Genomic DNA, 22,015 nt, shown 5'->3' with positions numbered 1-22,015 from the left:
TGACATCTGATGGGAGGGCGTTCCACAGGGCGGGCACCACTACCAAGAAGGCCCTCTGCCTGGTTCCCTGTAACCTCACTTCTCAGAGGGAGGGAACCACCAGAAGGCCCTCGGCGCTGGACCTCAGTGTCCGGGCAGAACAATGGGAGTGGAGATGCTCCTTCAAGTATACTGGGCCAAGGCCATTTATGTCAGAAATACATTGCTAGGTCAAAAATTATGAAATTGATATGATAGGGACTTCAAAATGGTTTTCGGATGGTATATTGCCCAGCCCTAGACAGCACCTGTCAGCTACCCAACACCTGGATTAACAGGAATGCCTTTCAGCGTCTCCAGAAAGTGAATAAATGGATTCATTGGTAATTTTGTTGTAGCTAGAGGTTCTGAGTTCCATCTTTGGCCTCTCCAGTTAGGGCTGAGATGAGGTTTCCTGCCTGTAACCCTGGAGGCCTCTGCCAGTCAGTGGACAACACTGAGCTAGATGGCCTCACTCTGTACAAGGCAGAATGTTCTCCCCTTGAAAACAAGACCTTCTCTTGCTGAGGAAACTGGCAGCCATTTGGCAGGCCAATGTGTCCCTCAAGCACTCAGATCTTGTGTAGGTCCAGCCCCAGACTAGTGGGGCTCCCTTTGGCCTCTTGTGTTCCCATACCCTAGAAGAAGCACCATTCTGCAGCCCCCAGAGACACAAAATTCCAAACTTCAAAGAGTTGTCACACGTACACATTTTATTTTACAAAACACCGCTTTTAGGCCATCATAGTCCTGGACAATCAACAGCAAGAGACCAAAAGTGCCTTAAGATATTTTTACAACATACTCAGAAACACCTAAGACATACGGAACCAAGAGACAGGATTGGGAAAGAAGCCAGACTCCTTATTTAAGCAACTCAAGATGAAATCCTTACCTAGGAGTAAGCCCTATTGAACTCAGTAGGGCTTCTGAGCGGAAGGCTACTTGGAAAGAAGCTTTGGGAGGGGGGCTTCAAAAATGGGAGCTTGGGAACAAGACTTTCAAAGTCACACCTTAGGTTCTCTTGGGGCAAATACTGATATGCCAAATTGTCTGCTATTTAACAGCTGCATAGTGATTACAAGGGGTGCCACACAGTCCTTTTTGCACCCCACTTCATTGCTCTCCAAAGGGGGGCTCACACCCACCTTTCTTGCTAAGCCAGAGTTTCTGCACTCGGAAGGGATCAGCCAATTAGGTGAGTCTCCTAGTAGCCCCATCATGGCAGGAATTTGGGGCTGTGGCCCAAGGTCCCACTCAGCAGAAGGCACAGAGACCCCCTTCTAAACGCAGTTATGCCACACGCACAACCACCTTGAGAGGGGGACCCCAGAAGACCATTCAGCCTGGGCGGAAGTCACTCATCCTGGCTCCTTTGCACCAGGCGGTAATAGGGGCCCCTCCGGCTCATCAGCTCAGAGTGCGTCCCCTCCTCCACAACCTCCCCACCCTCCAGGACGACGATCCTGTTCGCGTTTTCCACCGTCTGCATCCGGTGAGCGATCACCAGCACCGCCCTGGCCTGGCCGCCCATCAGTGACTGCTGGATCTGGGGGAAGAAGCCAGAAACCCCCTCTTAGATTTATTTTATTTATTTATTAGGTTTCTATCCCAGCCCTCCTCTAAGAAGCTCAAGGTGACGTATATGGGGCTCTTCCTCACAACCCTGCGAGGTAGCCTAGGCTGAGAGGCAGGGGTGGGCTCAAGGTCACCCAGTGAGCCGCATGGCTGAGTAGGGATTTGAACCCAGGGCCCAGTCTAACACACTAACCACTGGCTGTGTGTGTGTAAGAGGGAGATTGAGAGAGATGTTTGTAAGCATTATGAATCCTGCTGTTTTCCCACACAAGGATATAGAACTTTGAGTGCTCCACATTTATTATTATTATTATTATTATTATTATTATTATTATTACCCTGCCCATGTTAGGTAGCCCAGAATTTGGGTGGCAGAATAGCATGCAGTCCAGGATAGATATAATTTTGTCATCCTAAGGTTGGCCAAACTGGGAAAATAATGATAGAGAAACTGAAAGGATAAGGTCTAAAAGCTAACTGGCACTGGAAAATGCAAGTCCCATTTATTAATATTATAAATATCAATAACATAGGCAAAGGTAAAGAACCCCTGGATGGTTAAGTCCAGTCAACGGTGACTATGGGGTTGTGGCGCTCATCTCGCTTCAGGCCAAGGGAGCCGGCGTTTGTCCACAGACAGCTTTCCGGGTCATGTGGCCAGCAGGACTAAACCGCTTTCGGGGCAGCAGAACAGCGTGATGGAAACCAGAGTACACTGAAATGCCGTTTACCTTCCCGCCGGAGCGGTACCTATTTATCTACTTGCACTGGCGTGATTTTGAACTGCTGGGTTGGCAGGAGCAGGGACCGAGCAATGGGAGCTCACCCGTCGCGAGGATTCGAACTGCCAACCTTCTGATTGGCAAGCCCAAGAGGCTCAGTGGTTTAGACCACAGCGCCACCCGCGTCCCTACAATAATATAAAACCACTGCACCCACTCATTTCTAACGCTTCTCATGTCAACCACAATTCCTCCCCCCCCCCCCCGACACTCACGGCAGCTTCGCTCTCCACATCCAGAGCACTTGTGGCCTCATCCAGCACCAAGACCTTGGGGTTCCGGATCAGGGCCCGGGCGATGGCCAGGCGCTGCTTCTGCCCTGCGGACAGTTGGCCTCCCTTTTCTCCGACATCTGCAGGGAGGCAGGAATGAGAGAGAAGGGGTGGGAAGAAGGAAAAAGAAAGCCTGTTTGCCAGAGGAGTGGGAGTGGTGGCAGGGGTGCAAAAGGCGAGTCGCAGGTAAAGGAGGATCCCGAACTCCTGGGTTCATTTGATGGGATGGAGTGAGCCGTTGGGTGGAGGGTCGGGCGCAGTGACAAGAGGAGCTGAGGCTCAGAGTCTGGAATTCTCACTCGTCACAAGAGACTGGAGCCCCACCAATTTTCCTGGAGGAATTCAGTGGGCCACAGAAATTCATGTTATCTCAGTGGGGAGAAGAGAGAGTAAGAATCAGGCCAGCTGCCCTTTCTGGAAGGAGTGTGGAGTTTTGCAGAGACAAAAGGAGACAGGAGGAAAGAGGTTTCACCCACCTGCGGCGAACCCTCCTTCCAGCTCATTGATGAAGGCCAAGGCGTTGGCTTCTCTTGCCGCAGCCGCCACCTCTTCCTGGCTGCAATCCTGCACCCCATAGGTGATATTGTCCTGTATGGACCCAGAGAAGAGGACCGGCTCCTGTCCCACCAGCGCCACCTGCAGGCAGAATGAAGTGTGACGACTAGAGAGAAATTGGATTCAGTTTGCATTTAAAGCACGCTCCACCATATTTGCACCTTCTCAAACAATACGAGAACTGAAACACAGGTGAACCTTCAACATTCACAATTCTCAGGATTTTGCAGCCCTGTTTTCAAACCCAAAACATTTCAAAAATGAAGATGTTAGTGAAAACAGCCTACAAGAGTGCTTTATATTAGGAAAAATTGCTTGCAAAAATGTGTGAATTAGTAAAAGCTGCAGACAATAACAGATTTATTAGGAGAGATTTGCACTGAAATACTGAACATTTTTCATGCAGATTTTCAAAAGCAAAACCCACAAATTGCTGCATTAATGTACAGAACTCAATTAAAGTTGGAAAGATGAGAAACGGGGAGAACAGGAAGGGGCTGGTCCTTCCATCCCTTCAAACATCTGAAGGAGGCTCTCATATCCCCTCTGAGCCATCCCTTCTCAAGGCTCCACAGCCGCAGCTGCTCCTTGCAAGCATCTCCTTGTGGGAATCATCTCCAGTCACCCTCCCCTGGACAAAGCCACAATTTACAGCTTAAGTACCAGGCTGGGATGTGTTTGTGTATCTTGAATACTTGGTGGGCATGGCCTTTTGCAACCCACATTTCCTCTCCTGTGCTCAGCCACACTCTGTCGTTTCCTCTTCTGCAAAAGATGCTTCCTGTTTAGTGAAAAACAGAACCGCCTTCCCCGTGGCACTGACAACTCTCCAACATCCCAAAAATCCTTTGGAACTCCCTGCCAATTGACATCAGGCAGACGTTTTTGCTGTATTCTTTTCAGCGCCTGCTAAAACATATATGTCCAGGCAACCCTATCAAAATTTGGGGAACACTAACAAGCGTTTCAGTCTGGGTTTTGTTTGTTTAGCTTATTGTTGATTTTAATTATTTTTCAATGCTGTAAATAGCTGTTTTCAACTTTTTAAGTTGTATCTTCTTGCTAACTGCTTTGAGGTTTTATTACAAATAAGTGGTATATAAATCTTGTGAGATAAATGAATAATTTGGGAGCCTATGTCCTTTTAAAATGTAGGTTTTTTTGGGGGGTTATTGGGCTGCTGTTTTTATTTGGATTATTGATTTTTTAAAAACCATTTATAGTTTTCAGATGTATACATTTCATTGATTTTACAATCATTTTGACATTTTAAAACTTGACTTTCTTCCCCCTCTTTATGCAGTTCCTTAAATTTATTGTTAGTATTTTCTGCCTATCCAGATTAACTTATTTATCTTCTTTAAATATATACTCTTATGTAGCTGCAGGTTATTACAATAATTCTGCCAGTGTTTTTATCTGTTTACAATTTATCTGTAAATATTCAATAAACCATTTCCATTCTTATATAAAAAAAACCTTGTTATCTTGATTTCTTCTTCTTCCAGTAGAGTTTCACCATTTCTGCATCTTCCATGAGGAAGAATGGATTATGGATTGTGTGGTTTTATATTATGATTTTATTCTGTAAACTGACCTGAGACCTGAGGGTATACGGCGGAATATAAATTCAATAAATAAAATGAATAATAAATAATGAAGGGGAAACAGGAGTTTGATCTCAGCTGCACTTCGTGGCCCCCCCCGGCTCACCTTGCTGTGCAGGTACTTGTGCTCATAATCCCGGATCGGGACCCCATCCAGCAGGATCTCCCCAGACTGGGGCTCATAGAAGCGCTCCAGTAGTGCCACGCAGGTGCTCTTCCCACTGCCGTTGAGACCCACAAGCGCCACCACCTCCCTGGGACGGAGCTCAAAGGAGACGTTCTGCGCAGAAGGAGCGAGGAAAGGAGAAAAAACCAGGGCTATGGTTCACCTATGGAACTCACAGCCACCAGACTGCTATAAACCTAGATGGGGTTTGAAAGACCGTTCTAAAATTCCCAGCGTGGTTTTAACAAGCCATCCCTCACCACGGGGAACTCTGGGAAATGTAGCTCCATGAGGGGAATAAGGGGTCTCCCAACCACCCTCAGAACCCTTAGCAAACTACAGTTCCCAGGATGCTTTGGGGTAAGCCAGGACTGTTTAAAGTGGTATGATGCTGCTTTAAACCTTTGGCCCAAATGGGGTTTTAGGAGGGCTGGCCCACTGCATTGGGAGGTCGGTCAAGGGGGTCCCCGTTCTCATTTAAAGAGACAGGCCTCCCCATAAGGCCATGAAGTCCAGAATCTCAAACTGCCTCCCAGCACCACTGAGCCAAGATTCTCTGCTCCAACATCCTCAGGGGACCAGACTCTTGGCCGTGTACCTTTAAGACCTGAAGATCAGGGCGGGAAGGATAGCAGAAGGAGACGTTTCTGAAGGAGACGTGACCTCGGAGGAAGTCCGGGGCCAGCGACCCCTCAGTGTGAACGGATGGTTCCCGGTGCAGGTAGTCAAACACTTTCTCTGCAGCTCCCACATTGCTGAGCGCATCTCCGTATATGTACATCAGGGTCTGTGACAGGAGAAAGAAGAGCAAGACAAGGAGGTTTGTCAATATGCTAAACTTATTTCACAATCCCACAATTAGGGGAGCATTCGCTTTATCCTTCTCTTAAATCCAGGGACTGTCTCCTCTGCGGAGAGAAAAGGGGATTTGTTTATTTTTTGGTGGTGATATGGACTCTTTAAGAGGCAGAAAATGATTGTCCAAGTTACTCTGCTTGAGAATTAAAGACCGTGAATCTCTATCCGTATCAGGACACCTGGGTCTTTTTGCTCATTTCTGGAATTCTGCATGTATCAGGAAGGTATACTTCTCAGATCAATTGGTGGAGTCCCAAATCCACAGTCTCACCCAGTCCAGATTTATCTACAGCTACTTTGTGGACAGGGAGAAGAAGAAGAAGAAGAGTTTGGATTTGATATCCCGCCTTTCACTCCCTTTAAGGAGTCTCAAAGCAGCTAACATCCTCCTTTTCCCTTCCTCCCCCACAACAAACACTCTGTGAGGTGAGTGGGGCTGAGAGACTTCAAAGAAGTGTGACTGGCCCAAGGTCACCCAGCAGCTGCATGTGGAGGAGCGGGGACGCGAACCCAGTTCCCCAGATTACGAGTTTACCACTCTTAACCACTACACCACACTGGCAATAGAGAGGAGGGTAAAAAGATAAAAACCAAACAGGACGTTCTTTCAATGTAGTCTCTTCAGCAACAGCAATTTCCCCTCTCTTTCAGTTTGTTTAAAACATAGGGGGTCAAAGGAATTAAAAAGGATTTTAAGAGATCAGAGGTTTTGAAGGTTAAAAGTCCTTAAAATCAGTTTTAAAATCAGTTTTCAAAATGTGGAGATATAGCCAACAGGAAATCAGGGCGAGGGCTGCAAGGCTTTGATAAAATTTACGACGCTGGCTTCACTAAGTTCTATGGTGCAAATTCCTGGGTTGCCAGAACACATAAAACAACCTTGCCTTTGATAAGAGGAATCTTTAAAAGAAAAAAGGAGGGGAGAGAAGCCAGCAAAGCAAAGCCCTGTCATGTAATTGAAAGGGAATATGTGGAGCTCCGATAAGGTTTCAAGACTCTCTCAAGGTAAATTAAAAAAAAAAAAAGAAGTATAAACACAGACAAATGGGAAACACTGGCCTGCGAGCGCGCCAATTGGAGAACAGCCTTTACCAAAGGTGTCATGGATTCTGAAGATGCTCAAACTCAGGACGAAAGGGAGAAACTAGCTAAGAGGGAGGCACGTTTGGCAAACCCTCACCGTGATCAGCTCCCACCCAGAAACCTACGAACTCACTGTTAAGACCATGTTTATGGAAGACAATCTTACTCGGCTATGAGGGGTCGCCAGCGAAGAAGACCTCGGCACCATCTTGGCCCTGGCCCTTCAAGCCCAAAATGGGGGTTGCCGGCAGCTCAAGACATTTTGCCACCTGAGGCAGCAAACCTAAAGAGCTGCCACTGGTTAGTGTAGTCAGCGCTGAGCCCAATGGACCAGTGGTCTGACTCAATATAAGGCAGCTCCTTGAAGGATGTAGAAGCAGCAGATGGACACAGTATGAGGCGTATGAAGGGAAGGGAAGGAGCATCGCACCCATTTAAAAAGCTGAAAGCGTGACTCCAATTGCAGAATAGCCGGAATGCCATTCAAGGCTGGAATGCCAGCGCTGTTGCAGCCTCCCATCGCGGATTTTCACCCACCTGTATGTAGTCCCCGAAGTCCATCTGGTAGAGGATGAAGGAGAACAAGTTCCCTTGGGTCATGAGGCCAGAACGGATCTGCTGGTACCCAGAGTGAAGCATGATCAGTTTCAGACCCAGCTGCAGGAGCTAGAGAGAGAAATTCGGGGGAAGATGTTGAGGACCGGCAGTCACCCTAGTAGCCACGTTTGATGGCTTGGCTGTTCTGCTTATCCCTTTCCCCACCAAGGATGAAATTCAATTCAGTTGGTCTCTGAATCTATCAAATCTGCACTTTCCCGAAACGAGACAAAAAACCTAAAGACAGGCAGACTTTGAAATTTAGACTTCTCCAAATTTGGCAATCATAGAATCATAGAATCATAGAATCCTAGAGTTGGAAGAGACCACAAGGGCCATCGAGTCCAACCCCCTGCCAAGAAGGAAACACCATCAGAGCACTCCTGACATATGGTTGTCAAGCCTCTGCTTAAAGACCTCCAAAGTAGGAGACTCCACCACACTCCTTGGCAGCAAATTCCACTGTCAAACAGCTCTTACTGTCAGGAAGTTCTTCCTAATGTTTAGGTGGAATCTTCTTTCTTGTAGTTTGGATCCATTGCTCCGTGTCCGCTTCTCTGGAGCAGTAGAAAACAACCTTTCTCCCTCCTCTATGTGACATCCTTTTATATATTTGAACATGGCTATCATATCACCCCTTAACCTCCTCTTCTCCAGGCTAAACATGCCCAGCTCCCTTAGCCGTTCCTCATAAGGCATCGTTTCCAGGCCTTTGACCATTTTGGTTGCCCTCTTCTGGACACGTTCCAGTTTGTCAGTGTCCTTCTTGAATTGTGGTGCCCAGAACTGGACACAGTACTCCAGGTGTGGTCTGACCAGAGCAGAATACAGTGGCACTATTACTTCCCTTGATCTAGATGCTATACTCCTATTGATGCAGCCCAGAATTGCATTGGCTTTTTTAGCTGCCGCGTCACACTGTTGGCTCATGTCAAGTTTGTGGTCAACCAAGACTCCTAGATCCTTTTCACATGTACTGCTCTCAAGCCAGGTGTCACCCATCTTGTATTTGTGCCTCTCATTTGTTTTGCCCAAGTGCAATACTTTACATTTCTCCCTGTTAAAATTCATCTTGTTTATTTTTGCCCAGTTCTCTAATCTGTCAAGGTCGTTTTGAAGTGTGATCCTGTCCTCTGGGGTGTTAGCCACCCCTCCCAGTTTGGTGTCATCTGCAAATTTGATCAGGATGCCCTTGAGTCCATCATCCAAGTCGTTGATAAAGATGTTGAATAAGACCGGGCCCAAGACAGAACCCTGTGGCACCCCACTAGTCACTCTTCTCCGGGATGAAGAGGAACCATTGATGAGCACCCTTTGGGTTCGGTCAGTCAGCCAGTTACAAATCCACTGAGTGGTAGCATAGTCAAGACCGCATTTTACCAGCTTCTTTACAAGAATATCATGGGGCACCTTGTCAAATGCTTTGCTGAAATCAAGGTAGGCTACATCCACTGCGTTCCCTTCATCTACCAGGCTTGTAATTCTGTCAAAAAACGAGATCAGGTTAGTCTGACATGACTTATTTTTCAGAAATCCATGCTGACTATTGGTGATCACAGCATTCCTTTCTAGGTGCTCACAGACTGTTTGCTTAATGATCTGCTCCAGAATCTTCCCTGCTATTGATGTCAGACTGACTGGGCGGTAATTATTTGGGTCCTCTCTTTTCCCCTTTTTGAAAATAGGAACAACATTTGCCCTCCTCCAGTCTGCCGGGACTTCGCCTGTTCTCCAGGAATTCTCAAAGATGACTGCCAGTGGTTCTGAGATCACATCTGCCAGTTCTTTTAATACTCTTGGATGCAGTTCATCTGGCCCTGGAGACTTGAATACATCTAATCTAGCCAAATATTCTTGTACTATCTCCTTAGTTATTCTGGGCTGTGTTTCCTTTGCTGAATCATTTGCTTCAAATTCTTCAGGTCGGGCATTGTCTTCTTTATCGGAGAAGACTGAGGCAAAGAAGGCATTGAGGAGTTCAGCCCTTTCTGTGTCCCCTGTTTGCATTTCACCATCTTCTCCTCTGAGTGACCCCACTGTTTCTTTGTTCTTCCTTTTGCTACGAACATACCCATAAAAGCCTTTTTTGTTGCTTTTAACCTCTCTAGCAAGCCTGAGTTCATTCTGTGCTTTAGCTTTTCTGACTTTGTGTCTACACGTGCTGGCTATTTGTTTGAATTCCTCTTTGGTGGTTTCCCCCCTTTTCCATTTTTTGTATACATCCTTTTTTAATCTTAACTCAGTTAAAAGTTCTTTAGATAGCCACCCTGGTTTCTTTAGGCACCTTCCATGTTTTCGTCTCATTGGTATTGCCTGACGTTGTGCTTTTACTATCTCCCTCTTAACAAACTCCCAGGCATCATGAACTCCCTTTCCTTTTAGTATTGCTGTCCATGGGATCTCACCCAGCACTTCCCTAAGTTTTATGAAGTCGGCTTTCTTAAAGTCAAGAAATTGAGTCCTAGTATGCTTGGCTGCTACTGTCCGCTGTATAGTAAACTTCAGAAGAGCATGATCACTCGCGCCTAATGATCCTTCCACATCTACCCCACTAACCAGGTCATCAACATTGGTTAGGACCAGATCTAAAATGGCTGTTCCTCTTGTTGCTTCTCCCACATTCTGGACAATGAAGTTGTCTGCAAGGCCAGTGAGGAATCTGTTTGACCTTATGCTCTTGGCTGAGTTTGACGTCCAACAAATATCCGGGTAATTGAAGTCCCCCATTACTACTATCTCCCTTCCTTTTGCATGCTTGGCCATCTGTTCCAGGAAGGCATCATCTATGTCCTCCGTTTGGCTTGGGGATCTATAGTAAACTCCCACAATGAGGTCTCTGTTATTCTTCTCTCCCTTAATTTTGACCCAAATGCTCTCACTTTGGCTTTGAGGTTCTAAATCTTGGATCTCTTCACAGGTATACACACCCCTGACATATAACGCCACTCCTCCTCCTTTCTTGTCTGGTCTGTTTCTCTGAAATAGATTGTATCCCTCCATTATTACATTCCAATCGTGGGACTTATCCCACCAGGTTTCAGTGATGCCTATTATGTCATATTTAGTTTGCTGTACCAAGAGCTCAAGCTCATCTTGTTTATTTCCCATGCTTTGCGCATTAGTGTACAATGCACTGCTCCAGCCAAGTAATGTGTATTAGGAGGAAAGGCTTGCAGAAATGTGCCCATTACTTGAAACTGCATATGTTTATTAGGAGAAAGCCACTCTGAAATGAAATGCTCATGTGTGTTTCTAAAAAAGAAAACTCACAAATCGCTGCAGAAATGTGAAGAACAGAATTTAAGATTGCAAAAGGAGAGAAACCGGGAGAACGGACGTTGATAGATTTTTCCCTCCCAGGTTCTCCAATAGTCAAAGATGCACCCAGTTTAAATCAGAATTAAATACCAAGGTGGGTAGGTCTTGTGTCTTCCAATGCTTTGCAACGAGAATTCTTGCTGCTGCTGTAGCGTACAAAAAAAAAGTTCTATCCTTCTTTAACACCGATTGGTCCACTATGCCCAGGAGGAAGGCCTCTGGTTTCTTCGGGAAAGTATATTTAAATACCTTTTTCAGTTCATTATATATCATTTCCCAGAAAGCCTTAATCCTTGGGCACGTCCACCAAAGGTGAAAAAAAGTACCTTCAATTTCTTTACATTTCCAACACTTGTTATCGGGCAAGTGGTATATTTTTGCTAGCTTGACTGGAGTCATGTACCACCTGTACATCATTTTCATAATATTCTCTCTTAGAGCATTACATGCCGTAAATTTAATCCCGGTGGACCACAACTTCTCCCAGTCAGCAAACATAATATTATGACCTATATCTTGTGCCCATTTTATCATTGCAGATTTTACCGTTTCTTCTTCAGTATTCCATTTCAACAGCAAATTGTACATTCTTGAAAGCGTGTTAGCATTGGGTTCTAACAGTTCTGTTTCTAACTTTGATTTTTCCACCTGGAAACCAATTTTTTTATCCAAGTTATAAGCCTCTCTTATCTGAAAATAATGTAGCCAGTCTCGCACCTTCTCTTTAAGTTTGTCATAACTCTGCAATTTCAATTTGTCACCCTCCTGTTCTGAAATTTCCCAATACCTTGGCCATTTAGCCTCCATGTTGAGTTTTTTCAAAGCTTTCGCTTCCATAGGTGATAGCCTCTACACAAGACCCAAAGGACTCACCCGTCTGAGGAGCAAGTAGACGGCCCTCTCCCAATCTCTCCGGTCCTTCAGCTGGTGGGTCTCGGCCAAGGCCGCATCGTAGCGCTCAGACTCCTCCTCCTCAGTGGCGAAACTGCGCACCGTCTCAACGGAGGAGACCGTCTCCCGCACCACCTCCCCAGAACGCGCCAGGGAGTCCTGGATCGCCTGCAGAAGAACCTGGAGAAAGCAAAGGGGAGAGTTTAGGAGCCTGCGCTAAACGCCAGAGGGGGGCAGACTACCGGGTTTGGCTGCAAGATCCCATTGCTTCAGGCTACACGAACACCATTCCTTTAAAGAATGTTCAAAGCCCATTTCCCCCCTCCCAAAAGAACATTGGGAACTGTAGTTTATCCCTCACCCCTAACAAACTACACTTCCCAGGATTCCTTTAGGGGAGTGTGCTTTAGCTTACCTTAACTTGACTGATTGACAACAGGGTTCAACAGACTACAACTCCCAGCATCCCTGACCACTGGCCCTGCTGGTTGGGGCTGATGGGAGTTGTAGTCCAACACTTTCTAGACGGCACCAGCCTCCTTATCTCTGGTCCACAGCATTACCAAATCCAAAGAGACCAGCAAGTCGACCACAACTCCCTTCCATTCCGTTTATTTTTAAATATTTAATACTCCCTGTCATGTAAAAAAAACATCCAGGCAGCATAGAAAAATAAAACCAAGCAGCAGTGGAAATATTCAATGTGCTAAAAACAGCCAGATGTAACAAAAGGTTAAAAATCATAACAGCTGGCCTCACAAGCAGAGTCAAACACAAAGGCTCCTTAGGGAAGATCACTTCTTTTTTAACAATAATTTTTATTAGTTTTCAGTTACAATAATCCAGTGGCAGCCTCATTATAACGTTGCCATATCATAATACAAGCACCAATCCCAATCATTCAGGTGCCAAATTATATGATTTAGGCGGCCTCCTGCATGCTAGAATTGATGGGTTTGATGATTTGCTTTGTTTCTGCGTTCCAAAATCTCATCCAACTCAATTAAACTCTAGTCAAAATAACAATCACTTATTCAACAACTGCAATATTAATGACATCCACTCGTCTTGACAGATTAAATGATTTATAAACCCATAGATGAAGCATTCAAACTATATCCTTCTTCCTCCTGTGTGTGTCAGTTATTCCATCCGTGGTATTCCTTCCTGCCCTTGTAAAATGTTATGTCTATCTATTCCCTAGACTGGTGACTGGGAGCGGCCGCCAAGACCATATAACACCGGTCCTGAAAGACCTACACTGGCTCCCAGTACGTTTCTGAGCACAATTCAAAAGTATTGGTGCTGACCTTTAAAGCCCTAAATGGCCTCGGTCCAGTATGCCTGAAGGAGCATCTCCACCTCCATCGTTCTGCCCGGACACTGAGGTCCAGCTCCGAGGGCCTTCTGGTGGTCCCCTCACTGTGGGAAGTGAGGTTACAGGGAACCAGGCCTTTTCGGTGGTGGCACCCTACCTGTGGAACACCCTCCCATCAGATGTCAAAGAGAAAAACAACTACCAAACTTTTAGAAGACATCTGAGGGCAGCCCTGTTTAGGAAAGCTTTTAATGTTTAATAGGTTACTGTATTTTGGTGTTCTGTTGGAAGCTGCCCAGAGTGGCTGGGGAAACCCAGCCAGATGGGCGGGGTACAGTGGTACCTCAGGTTAAGTACTTAATTCGTTCCGGAGGTCCGTACTTAACCTGAAACTGTTCTTAACCTGAAGCACCACTTTAGCTAATGGGACCTCCTGCTGCTGCTGCGCCGCCAGAGCACGATTTCTGTTCTCATCCTGAAGCAAAGTTCTTAACCTGAAGCACTATTTCTGGGTTAGAGGAGCCTGTAACCTGAAGCGTATGTAACCCAAGGTACCACTGTATTCCTTCCTGCCCTTGTAAAATGTTATGTCTATCTATTCCCACTTCTCACATCCACACCATATATTTATAAAGCACCCTTACAGCAGTCACGGCTTCCCCCAAAGAATTCTGGGAATTGTACCTTGTTAAGGGTGCTCTGTGAGTGGCCTCCTATTAACTCTCATTGCATTTAGTTCCCAGAATTCTATAGTTCCCAGAATTCTTTGGGGGAAGCCTTGACTATTAATTAATTTTATAATGAATGATTTTAGAATGTTGTTTATGTTGTACTTTTGTATTGTTTTATTGTTGTTAGCCGCCCTGAGCCCGGCTCCGGCTGGGGAGGGCGGGATATAAATAAAATTTATTATTATTATTATTATAAAATGGGAGGCATTGGCGTTACCCCTCTGGTGGGACCCTGCCTCTCGTCCGGAGGGAGGGGCTATCTCTCTAAGGTTTGGAAAACAGGGAACAGCAATCCCTGGGAAGACGATCCCCTTTCCTTTACTCGCAGCTCCCAGTCTCCCCCCCCGCCTGCTCTCAAGGGCCCCCTCACCTTGTAGCGGGCATCGTAGACCTTCTGGGCCGCCAGCATGACCGGCACCTCAACGAGGGTGAGCAAGGTCAGGCGCCACGAGAGGCCAAGCATGAAGGCGCAGAGCCCACAGACCTTGAAGAGGCTGCGGAGGAAGATGTTGGCGTTGAGAGGCACCCAGCGGCTCATCATGGTGGTGTCTCTGGAGAGGCGGGAGGTCAGGTCTCCTGTGGGGCGAAAGGAGAGGCTGCTCAGAGCCGGGAGACCAGAGGGATCAAAAGCGCATTCTAAAAATTCTACAAATATCTCACTATGGAAATACAGTGGGACCTCGGGATGCAAACGGGAGCCATTCCAGAGCCCTGTTCGCATCCCGAACAGAACGTAAGATGCGACTGCACGTGTCGCATTTCGCCACTTCCGCGCATGCATGTGACGTCATTTTGACCGTCTGCGCATGCGCAAGCGGCAAAACCCGGAAGTAACGCGCTCCATTACTTCTGGGTCACCGCGGAGCGCAACCCGAAAGTGCTCAACCTGAAGCGTATTTATCCCGAGGTATGACTGTAATAATAAAATTTCACTGATTGACTTCCATCACTTACACTGCACTTCCCATATACATTTTGAGCAAGACTATAGAATAAACCTGGAAGAAATTCTTCCAACTTTTCTTCTTCTTTTCTCTTTATTTTTTCTTCCTCTTTTTTCTCTTCTTTTTTCTCTTTTCTTCCTTTCTTCATATATATGTGCTTATTTGAAATATATATGTATGTATGCATTTGTATATTTTGCTTAAAAAGGTAAAGGGACCCCTGACCTCGCGCCGGGCAGACATCCGCAGCGTGGGGAGCCCTGTGGGAGTTCCCGCAGGGCTCACTAGGATGCGGATAGCAGCCTGCTGCACAGAGCGCGGGGCGCACTGAAGCAGAGCGCCCTGTGCTTCGGGCAGACATCGGTGAGCCCCACAAGCTCGGGGGACAGCGGGGAGGCGCAGTGCCGCCATACCGCTGTTCTCTGACCTGGTTTGGTTTCCCCGACCTGGTTTTGGGGGGGAAATAAAGAGGGGGGAAATTCCTTTATTTCCCCCCAAAAAACTAGGTGCGTCCTACGGGACGGAGCGTCCTATGGGACGAAAAATACGGTATCTACTTGCACTTTGACGTGCTTTCGAACTGCTAGGTGGGCAGGAACTGGGACCGAGCAACGGGAGCTCACCCCGTCACGGGGATTCGAACCACCAACCTTCTGATCAGCAAGTTCTAGGCTCTGTGGTTTAACCCACAGCACCACCCATGTCCTCTTTTGCTTATATTTTGTAACAATTATGTTAAATAAATTTAAAAAAAAAATTAAAATTGAATTCTAATTTTTTTAAAAAAAATATTTTTTTAAAAAGCTCCGCCCGAGGCAAGACGGATAACAGCAACAACTGGTGGAAAGAAAGACAGAACATCTTGCAAGGACAGGAAGAAACACCTATTTCTCTCTATTGTTGATTGTTGTGACTATTTCTTTCTGTGCATGAGAAAGTGAAAAGAAAAACACTTTTCTAGGAAAAGGATGGAAAGGAGAAATAGTTGGTGGATAAGCAGATGGAGGGATAGAGAGACAGACCGACGGATGCAAAACGTCCTTTGATGAACAAATGAAGGAAAGAAGACACTGTTGATGAATTATAACTCCCATCATACCTGCCCACTGGGCATGCTGGCTAGGGATGATGGGAGTTGGGGTCCCATAATATCCGGAGGGCACCAAGATATTCCTTACCTCTGGACTCGGCAGCAAAAACAAACATGAACAGAGTTGCCTGCTTGAGTGGCTGAAGCAGGATCTTGGGAGACCCAAGTTCAAATCCTGGAAAGCCTCACATCTTGACGTTCCTCATGGAGCCTCAGTTATGCCACCCATAAAATGGGAATATTTAAGGCCCAATCATAACAGGGGTGTTGCAAGGAGGAACCACCACAAGCGCCCTGTACGTGCACTAGAGGCATAGCTGTCAACTTTTCCCTTTTCTTGCGAGGAATCCTATTTGGAATAAGGGAATTCCCCTTTAAAAAAGGAGAAAGTTGACAGCTATGACTAGCGGACACTCAGGGAGCTGGACTGAAAAGCAGGCCCAGGTTTGGAGCAAGGGGGCTCTCACCTGTTTTCACCTCCTGGAAGAAGGCCAGGTCTTGCTGGACGAGAGAAGAGAAGAGGCGGCTTCGGATCCGGATGATGGCCCGGGAGATGGACATTGTGAAGAGTCCCCCGCGCGCGCCGGCAGACAGCGAGCTGGAACAGAAATGGAGACTGCTCTACAAAAGGAAACTGTGAATGTGTGAGTCCCACTCTGGAGGGGAATGGCAAAATCGGAGCTTCTGCCCCCCCCCCCCCGGATGTGATCACCTTTTTGAGTCACATTCTGGAAATGTGGGGGATTTCCTCTGCAGTAGAAAGGGTTCTCCAAGCACCCCCTCCCCCCCGAACTGCTTTCTGAGTTCAGTTTAATTACAAAGAAATAATTAAACTCCCCAGATTTTGATAAAGCTGAACACACCCCAGCCAAGCTGAGCCAGGGCTCCTTTGTTTTTTGGGCAGGGGGTGTCGTCAGGAAAAAACCCACCTTCCGAGCGACACCAGGCACATGAAGAAGATGGCGGACGAGAAGGCATCCGAGTCGTACTTCTTGCCCAAGATGTCAATCAAGCGTCCCGTGTAGTAAGGGATGAAGGTTTCACCTGCAGAGAGTTTGTGCTTTGAAGATAGGGAGGGGGGGACTGTTTGGAACACAGGAAGAGGCCATTCACCCCGTTAACACCTCCCTGCACAGACAGGCAGAGCTTCTCCAAGATTTGAGAGCCGCCCAGAACTATAAAAGACCATAGTTTAATGTTAGAAGGTTCCAAACTCAATTTCAGATGGAGGCATATTCCCCATCTGAAATAATAATAATATACTATTATATAATATATACTATTATTTCAGATGGGGGACATGGCTTTATCTGAAATTGAGCTTGGAACCTTCTAACATTAAACTATGGTCTTTTATTTCCTTTTTACCCATTAATTTTTATTCGTCTACAAAATTAAAACACATCAAAACCAAAGTAAACTTAATTTAATACACGCCCCCCCCAAATGGATTCCCCACACTCTCAGATATATTCCATTCCTTCGCCTTTTACATGCTACTTATTTTACAGATTTATCTCTAATTTGAGGGACGTGGGTGGCGCTGTGGTCTAAACCACTAAGATTAGGGCCTGCCGATCAGAAGGTCAGCAGTTCAAATCCCCGGGATGGGGGTGAGCTCCCATTGCTCGGTCCCAGCTCCTGCCCACCTAGCAGTTCAAAGGCACGTCAAAGTGCAAGTAGATAAATAGGTACCGCTCCGGTGGGAAGGTAAACGGTGTTTCCGTGCGCTGCTCTGGTTCGCCAGAAGCGGCTTAGTCCTGCTGGCCACATGACCCAGAAGCTGTACGCCGGCTCCCTCAGCCAATGAAGTGAGATGAGCGCCGCAACCTCAGAGTCATCCACGACTGGACCTAACGGTCAGGGGTCCCTTTACCTTTACCTATCTCTAATTTAGAGTTCCCATATTGCAGAAAGGTGTTCAGCTTTTTTTTAGTTTTAAACAAAAAACTATTTATAAGGAACTTTGCCAAAATCTACACTTCCTGCATGGCTTGCCATACACCCACATTTTCCCGGACATTCCAACGATTTCCGCCCCGGCCAAATCCTGGCTGTGTCTGGGAAATTCCTAACATATGGCAGCCCTACTCTAATTAACTCCTCGTCCCTCAGCTGTTTCTTTACCAGTTCCTGCATATAGATAAAACAAAATTACAGTGGAACCTCGGTTTATGAATGCGCCTTGGAAGTTGAACAGCTTCCGCTGAGTGTTTCTCAGTCAAATTTTCCCAACCGCCCATTGCGCTTTGGTTGTCGAACATTTCGGAAGTCAAACGGCCTTCCGGAACGGATTATATTCGACAACTGAGGTTCCACTGTATATCAAAGAACGACGAGTGAGGTTATAGTAATTTAAATCTTTCATTCTTCTTTCCACCCCGCATTATCCCTCATAGTTTCCAGCCTCTGCCTGTTTGTGCGAACCTTTTGAGCGGAGAGTCTTCCTTTCCAAACGCAAACCAGATTATTTCCTTTCCCTGTTCGGTCTTTGTTATTGAGTTACAACCTCTCAAGGCCATTATTTACATTTCACTGGCAATAAAGCTTTTACACCCTGTGTGGAAAGGAGGTGTACCATACATACGGTCTTCTATTTCCAAATACAGTGGTACCTCGGGTTACATATGCTTCAGGTTACAGACATACGCTAAGCCAGAAATAGTACCTCGGGTTAAGAACTTTGCTTCAGGATGAGAACAGAAATGGCAGCGCGGCGGCAGCGGGAGGCCCCATTAGCTAAAGTGGTGCTTCAGGTTAAGAACAGTTTCAGGTTAAGTACGGACCTCCGGAACGAATTAAGTTCTCAACCCGAGGTACCACTGTAATATGTATGTATCTCTCTCTCTCTCTCTCTCTCTCTCTCTCACACACACACACACACACACACAGGCAAACCAACCCTACTCACAAAGCACAGCCATGGTAAGGAAGAAAAACGCCCCTGCGAGGTAGGACACATCAGGGCGGAAGAGCTTCACCAGCTTCCAGAGGGTGGCCTTGTCTTCGCCTCCCTTGTTCTCCTCCTCCTCCTCCTCCCTTTGCCCCAGGACGTCCCAGATGATGTGGGCCAGAACCACTGCCCCATAGCCCAGCAGGAGCCAGGACCGAGGGGCTGACGACAGCAGGAACGGAGGGTCTCCAAAGCAGCGCCCCACGGCGAGATAGAGGGGCTGCAGCAAGCTCACAGCAGCCAGGCCTGCGAGGGGCATCGGGGAGGGCCAGGCCAGGGAGAGGAGCCCCCGGGCCCCACAGAGAACCAGCAGGCGCAGAGCCGCCTCCAGCCAGGCTGCAGGGACCCCCAGGGAGGCCAAGGCGGAGCGCTGGAGATCTAGCAAGGGGAGAAGGACCATGTCGCACAGGATGAGAGGGACGGCCAGCTTCAAGGGGGCAGGTAGCATCATGGCGGCTGAGTCTGGGGAGACAAGGAATGGCCAGGTGTAATTAACAGTCTGCAATGTGAAAGAGAGTTTGTCTACGGAGAATCTCAGCAGCCTAACCCACACTTTGCTGCTGCCACGAGTGATGGAAGGGAGACCTGCTCCCTGCTGCAAGGCCCATTTCCACCTGGCCTGGGGGGCGGAGCCCAGACTCACCTTGAACAGCTAAAAGAGGCTCCTGGCAGGCCACTGGGTCGTTGCTGGGTTGGGGCAACTGGCTAAAATGTTTAAAACGTTTTCCTCTGTTTTGTTTTTGTCGGGTTGGTATTAGTCAAATGTTTACTTAGGGTTGGCGGTTATTTTAAGTAGAACTGTAAACTGTTTATTCTTGTTATTGTTGTTATTGATTTATTGGTTTGTTTGTTGCTTGTACAGGATATTTTGTTTTTTTATGTTTGAGGTTTTGTTGTGTTTTTATATATGTTGTAAGCTGCCCAGAGTGGCTTGGGAAACCCAGCCAGATGGGCAGGATATAAATTTAACACCACCAACAACAACAACAATAATACAGTTGTACAACAACAACAATACCAATAATAATAATAATAATACAGTTGTACCTAGGATCACAAATGCCTTGGCAGTTGAACGTTTTGGCTCCCAAACACCACAAACCCGGAAATGAGGATTTTGGTTTGCAAACGTTCTTTGGAACCCGAACGTCCAACAAGGCTTCCAATTGGCTGCAGGAAGCTGCACTTTGGTTGTCGAATGGCTTTGGAAGTCGAATGGACTTCCGGAACAGATTCCGTTTGAGTTCTGAGGTACGACTGTAATAAGATGTCCTCCCATCCAATGTCAAGGAAATAAACAACTATCTGACTTTTAGAAAACATCTGAAGGCAGCCTGTTTAGGGAAGTTTTTAATGTTTGATGGGCGGGGTATAAATAATAAATTATCATCATTATCACCATCATGATAACAGCTGAGTTCCACCTCCCCATGCGACACTCCCCCCCCCCAAAGGTGGCAGGACTGCAACACCCATCAGTGCCAGCCAACATGGACAAAGGCAGAGGATGATGGGAATTGTGGTCCAGGGTACCAGGCTGAGGTTCCTCATCCCTAAAGGGACGCCGGGCACAAATTCCACCCTCCAGATGCTTTCTGTCAGTCTCAGTTCCCCATCTGTAAAATGGGCATAGCAGTGACTTCACCAGCAAATAGTAGCACAATCCTATCTATTCTCACCCAGAAACAACTCCCAGTGTGTTCAATGGAGCCTACTGGGGCCTTGGTGGGTTCTCACAAGAGCAGCTACTGGATAGATAGCTTAGTCGGTAGAGAATGAGACTCTTAATCTCAGAGGGGGTTGGACTAGATGACCCTCATGGTTCCTTCCAGCCCTGTGATCCTATGACTGTTCAGCACTTTGCAAAATAAAATTGCACTGTGCTTAAGGAGGAGCCAGAGGTAAGCTATCCTATGGCACTCAAAGAGCAATCCTAACATCTGTGGGCTACTTTTAAAATGAGGCTGCATTTTAAATTGCATTTTAACCTGTGTTTTAAATTTTTTCCCCTTTTCCTATTATGTTTTTACTGTAATTTTACTGGTGTTAGCCACCCTGAGCCTGGCTCTGGCCAGGGAGGGTGGGGTATAAATAAAATTTAATATTATTATTATTATTATTTAAAACAGCATGAACTTCACAGAACTTCAGTTCCCTGGGAAAGGGGGTTGATTGTTAAACTCCTCTGGGAACCGAAATCTCCTAACAACTTTCTGCAGCCTGAAACGACAGTTCCCAGAAAGCTTTAGGAGAGGACAGGACTGTTTAAGGCAATATTATACAGTACTGCTTAAATGAATAGTACACATGAGGCCCGTTACTCAGAAGTAAGTCCCTACTGAAATCAAGGGGGCTTACTCTTACCTCTGAGTTAGACAGCACAAGACTGCGCAGAAAGTGATAAAAAACTTTAAAGACCCAGAAGAAGCCACTTTCCTAACTTTGGGGGTTTTTTTCTAGTTTGGGGCTGCCCTTTCTGGAACCGGGTTCTTTCTTGCCACAGTTATTATTATTTTTTTCCATCTCCGATCAGAAAATAAAACTGAAACGGGATGGTTTTAAAAGGTGGGGAAGTATTTATTGTGGGGCGAATTTTTTGTGTGTGTTTGCGTGTGCCCCAGCCCTGCTAAAATGCAGATCCGATCTCAGGGACTACAAATTATTTTACATTAAGTAACCGCCCCCCCCCAAAAAAAAGAAGAAATCAAACATTGCGCGAGAGCCTCTTTTGCAACATCTCCCCGATTTGCATTGAAAAACCCCCGCGTTTGATACACCCCCCCCAGCCAGCCCCCCCCCCTTTGATGCCCTTATCCTGGGTCTCCCACCCCACAGCCCCCTGGCCTTCCTCTCCCTGCCCGCCTTACCTGCCCTCCGGTTTCCCAGGGAGGAACTGCGCTCTTCTGCCCTCGCGGGGGCTCGAACCCGCGCCCACTTTCGCTTTCGAAAGGGGAAATCCAGCCGCTTCCCTTCCCCCGCCCACGCGGCCGCGCTCCCCGCTTCCGCCGCCAGAGGGAGCCCGCCGCCTGCGCTTTAGAAAACCTCCATCGCAAGCGGTTCTCAAACTCTTGGCTGACATTTTCAGGAAAAAATAAAAAAAATTCCTTCCAGTAGCACCTTAAAAGACCAACTAAGTTAGTTCTTGGTATGAGCTTTCGTGTGCATGCACACTTCTTCAGATACTGCTTCCGCCTATCTGAAGAAGTGTGCATGCACACGAAAGCTCATACCAAGAACTAACTTAGTTGGTCTTT

At 46.8% G+C, this 22,015-nt stretch overlaps 1 protein-coding gene across 2 annotated transcripts; it reads right to left on the bottom strand.

The window, feature by feature from the left end:
* Positions 1 to 713: 713 nt before the first annotated feature.
* Positions 714 to 21,785, bottom strand: TAP2 (transporter 2, ATP binding cassette subfamily B member). Of its 2 annotated transcripts, none has more exons than XM_082214038.1 (12): positions 21,629 to 21,785; positions 18,720 to 19,223; positions 16,738 to 16,852; positions 16,276 to 16,406; positions 14,145 to 14,350; positions 11,708 to 11,905; positions 7,457 to 7,585; positions 5,577 to 5,765; positions 4,919 to 5,092; positions 3,127 to 3,286; positions 2,594 to 2,730; positions 714 to 1,567 (listed from the first exon to the last, which is right to left on the bottom strand). In XM_082214038.1, the coding sequence occupies exons 2-12, from the start codon at positions 19,210 to 19,212 to the stop codon at positions 1,376 to 1,378; spliced, it is 2,124 nt and encodes a 707-aa protein (XP_082070164.1). In that variant the 5' UTR covers positions 19,213 to 19,223; positions 21,629 to 21,785; the 3' UTR covers positions 714 to 1,375. The 2 variants fall into 2 exon arrangements, with proteins under 2 accessions (XP_082070164.1, XP_082070165.1); XM_082214039.1 differs by lacking the exon at positions 21,629 to 21,785 and adding an exon at positions 19,405 to 19,491.
* Positions 21,786 to 22,015: the final 230 nt, after the last annotated feature.

Source organism: Podarcis vaucheri (assembly GCF_965113315.1).
Source record: "Podarcis vaucheri genome assembly, chromosome: 2".
Lineage (NCBI taxonomy): Eukaryota > Metazoa > Chordata > Lepidosauria > Squamata > Lacertidae > Podarcis > Podarcis vaucheri.
Note: the sequence above shows the minus strand (reverse complement) of the source record. Positions and strands in the feature narration are given on the sequence as shown.

Bases quoted from the DNA above. Each gene is read 5' to 3' on its own strand.
- TAP2 (XM_082214038.1), bottom strand. From the start codon at position 19,212: ATGATGCTACCTGCCCCCTTGAAGCTGGCCGTCCCTCTCATCCTGTGC. The intron at 14,351-16,275 runs GTGAGAGCCCCC...TTCGCCCCACAG, and splicing joins CTTCCAGGAGGTGAAAACAG to GAGACCTGACCTCCCGCCTC. The intron at 2,731-3,126 runs GTGGGTGAAACC...GCCTCCCTGCAG, and splicing joins GGAAGGAGGGTTCGCCGCAG to ATGTCGGAGAAAAGGGAGGC.